At 37.2% G+C, this 3,952-nt stretch overlaps 1 protein-coding gene across 1 annotated transcript in view; it reads left to right on the top strand.

Annotated features, from left to right (window-relative positions):
- Positions 1-572: 572 nt before the first annotated feature.
- LOC107719716 (NACHT, LRR and PYD domains-containing protein 14-like) overlaps positions 573-3,952 on the top strand; it is a 23,929-nt gene continuing 20,549 nt past the window's right edge. Inside the window, exons 1-3 of the mRNA XM_016527202.1 lie at positions 573-663; positions 3,330-3,437; positions 3,551-3,611. Of these exons, the coding sequence (XP_016382688.1) occupies positions 605-663; positions 3,330-3,437; positions 3,551-3,611 (228 nt within the window). The 5' untranslated portion in view covers positions 573-604. The remainder of the gene's footprint in view (positions 664-3,329; positions 3,438-3,550; positions 3,612-3,952) is intronic.

Here is a 3,952-nt window from a genome sequence, read left to right as displayed (position 1 = left end):
TTCTCGGGCACTGACTCGTTCGCTAAACTGAACATCCAATCAGAGATGTTGAATCAGCCCCGACGCCGATTCAACATGTTAAGACGTGAACATATTTACTTTGCTTAATCCATTCATGTACAAATTAATTATAAAAAGAAATAATTTTTAATAATTTGTGTATATATATATACTGTATATTATACACATAGGCTAAACAACAGCACAAATATTTTTACTGTCCCTTATACTGGGCTGCTTATACTTTATTATAAGTATAATTATGACAATATTACAATATTTTTGGTCAGTTAATAATGTAATAAATTTATCATAATTATACTAGGCTGCTTATACTTTATTATAAGTATAATTATATAATTATGACAATATTACAATATTTTTGGTCAGTTTATAATGTAATTATGTATATGTAACATTTTGAGAAAAATATTACATTATGAACATTTTATTACAATAATAATGTAATACTTATTACATTATGTGCAGTTTTTACATTATGTGCAGTTATTACTTTATGAGTTGCTACAAGGTGGATTTGAGAAAATTAACTAAGATGATTCACTCTGTGGACCAACATCTGTATCTGCTTTTAGATGAAACCATGGCCTCCAGAATGAATCTCTCTGAAGAAGATGACACACAGAAAAAGACAGTCAAGAGGTGAGAAAACCTGAAATGTTTCACATTTTTAAAGGGGACATCAGATGCCCATTTTCCACAAGTTGTTATGATTCTTTAGGATCTTAATGAAAAGTCTATAACATACTTTGGTTAAAATTTCCTAATGGTAGTGTAAAACCGTTTTTACCTTGCCAAAAAAACAGCTCTTTTCAGAGCATAGACTGTAAAAAAGATGGGCGACGCACCTTCACTCACTTCCATGGAAGAAAAGTGAAGCCGCAATTGTCCCAATAGGGCGTGGCCATATTGCGCTTATTTGGGACCAGAGTCTGCGCAGTAGCGAACACGGGACCCGAGTCTGTGCAGTAGAGAGCGAAGTCCCACCCACACTTCCGCAGAATCGATCGCAAGTACACGCTCCTGACCCTTTTTTAAATTAGCCTGACTGCTCCAATTTTTCTCTGCTGATTGCCGTATAAGAGGCTTGTATTAAAATAAGGTAAATACAACTCCAATCTCTTCATGAAGATCCTAAAAAAGTCAGTTTGCGCTTCAGTTCACTCAGAGAAGCTGTCAGTCTCAGCTGTCAATCATGACATCACACTCCTGTTTTTATAGCATCACTTAACTAACTAAAACCAAACTTATTTAAAGGGGTCATATGATGCGATTTCAATTTTTCCTTTCTCTTTGGAGTGTTACAAGCTCTTGGTGCATAAAGAAGATCTGTAAAGTTGAAAAGACTACAGTCTCAAATCCAAAGAGATATTCTTTATAAAAGTTAAGAGTCAACCACGCCTACCTAAAACGGCTCGTTCTAACACACCCCCACATACCTACGTCACGATCTCGGAAGATTTGCATAACCTGCCGTGTGTGACGCTGTGTTTCGTTGTGACTACTACAACTACTTTGTTTGGCCTTCCAAAAATGGACATGACTAGAAATCAGTGGTTAAGTTGTATTTACAACACTGTTCCAGAAAAGTTCGACCCAAATATTCCGATGTGTCCAGCGTATTTTATGGAGGACTGTTTCCTGATCCTGGTAGAGTAGACTACAATGCCGGCTGTTCTGACTCACAGACTGTAAGTACGTTTTTTATATTTAAAGAATTTGCCACTGATGATTCAAACGCTAGTTTTGAGCAGTGTAGTTTTGAGCTCGTCGCTCCGGCCGGGACAAGGCATCACAATATGGTAAGGGGCGTAACATTTCCGTCACATGCTTGAGGTATTCGGCCAATCACAACGCACTGGATAGGTGGTCAATCAGAGCACACCTCGCTTTTCAGACTGATGAGCTTTGTAAAAATCTACGCATTTCAGAAAGGGCACAGAAGAGAACCAATAATGTACAGTATGTGGAAAATAATGTTTTTTTAACCTTAAACCGCATAAACACATTTCATTACACCAAATACACAAAATAATGTTCTTTTTAGTAGCATCATATGACCCCTTTAATAAAACGAACACTTAACTTACATCAGCGTGATAAAATCTACATCAAATGACAAAAACCATCTTTGAAAAAAATTTTTTGAAGTGAAATTTAATAATTTAGTTTGTCTCACTTCCCATTAGATTAGACGATGGCTTCACTTTTAAGGACTAGTGCGGCACACTTGTTTCAGAGCAAGCCATTTTGTTGCATGTCACTTTAAATGCTAATGAGCTCTGCTCACCCCGCCCCTCTCTTCCGAGCCGTTCTCTGAGAGACTGTTTACTTTAGCCACATTTAGCCGTGGAACTTGCTGACTAGCACATTATTAGGAAAGACGATTTGCAAAGATTCATAAAAAACCTTATACTCACTTCTGTAGGTGAAGCTGGATCACGAATGATCACGCGAAGATAGATGTATTTAGGTAGATCGGGGGTGCATTCCCTTCAAAAACAAAAGTAATCCACTGCGTCTTCAGCGGCTCAGATGTCGGGAGCAAATGACGACTGCTGTGTTCATTATTACATCCAACAACAAAACACCTCAATCACTTAGGAGCCATTCTTGTCTACTCCTGCTCCGGCATCGAAACAATGGCGGACTGTCTACAGCTCACTCAGGGCGGGTCTCACACCAGTGTCAATCAACTATTGTGGGAGGGGCCTGGGACTGTGTGACGTCACACTGGCAGGAATCCGAAAACAGCTTGATATGAGAAAGAGGTAATGATTTTAGGAGATTATAAAAAAAATAATATAATATCATTATGGTGGTTGTGTACACACACTGCCAACACACATTTATGTTCAAACAACATGTAAAAGTGCATTTTGCATCCGATGACCCCTTTAATGTTTAGAAACAATAAATGCACACTACAATAGCATTTTCATTTATAGTCTGATTCAGGGGTGTGAATCAGATTTACCTGAACACATCGATGTGTCTGTAAGGAAAATCCAACCAGTGGATCTTTCAGATCTCTGCAGAGAGGAAGACTTTTCTGTTGAGTTCAGGTCAGATATTACGAGTGTCGTATATACTGTAGGTGTGATGCGTTATGGATATTGTAACCAGGCATCCCAATCATAGATTCCTTTTATTTATAGAAAAAGAATACTTTAATCTTTTAACTCTCAAGCAACAACAGACTCCTCAAGTGAAAGATGAACATTAAAGGGAGGTTGAAACAGTGAAAGTGTTCCTGTCAGAGCAGTGTGAGATTTTCATAAACAGTTTGTATTGCTGTTATATTTCAGTCTCTGGCAGAATGAATCTCCTGAACCCAGCTGTGTGTCCATGAAGAGTGACCAGTCAATGGATTCTCCACTTAAATTCAGTTTGGAAGAATCATATGCTGATCTGAGGTGTTGTTTAGTTTACAGTATAAGAAATATATATGATATTCATTAATTTTCCGATGTGCATTAAATACATTAATACATGTTTACAAAAATATTCAATATTTGTTTAACTACAGCAAAAAACATAAAGGACCGGAATCACATACAGCAAAGAAGAACATAGACTCTATTTTCAAGGTTGGTTTTGTGTGTGTGTGTGTACCTACTTAACTATATTTTGGGGACAAATTTGTCCCCAAAAGTGAGCTAAACCTGACAAAATCTCCAAAAACCTCCCTTTGGGGACATACTCATTTGTAAAACTGGTATAAAAATAAAGTAAACAAAGTTTTTTTTAAATTGTAAAAATGCAGAAAGTTTCCTGTAAGGGGTAGGTTTAGGTGTAGGGCGATAGAAAATACAGTTTGTACAGTATAAAAACCATTACGCCTATGGAATGTCCCCATTTAGATAGACGTAAACGTGTGTATGTGTGTGTGTGTGTGTGTGTGTGTGTGTGTTTGTGTGTGTGTGTGTGT

The sequence above is a fragment of the Sinocyclocheilus rhinocerous genome, unplaced genomic scaffold (assembly GCF_001515625.1).
Source record: "Sinocyclocheilus rhinocerous isolate Xijiao unplaced genomic scaffold, SAMN03320098_v1.1 scaffold331, whole genome shotgun sequence".
In the NCBI taxonomy this organism is placed as follows: Eukaryota; Metazoa; Chordata; class Actinopteri; order Cypriniformes; family Cyprinidae; genus Sinocyclocheilus; species Sinocyclocheilus rhinocerous.
This window is presented reverse-complemented; position numbering and strand designations above follow the sequence as displayed.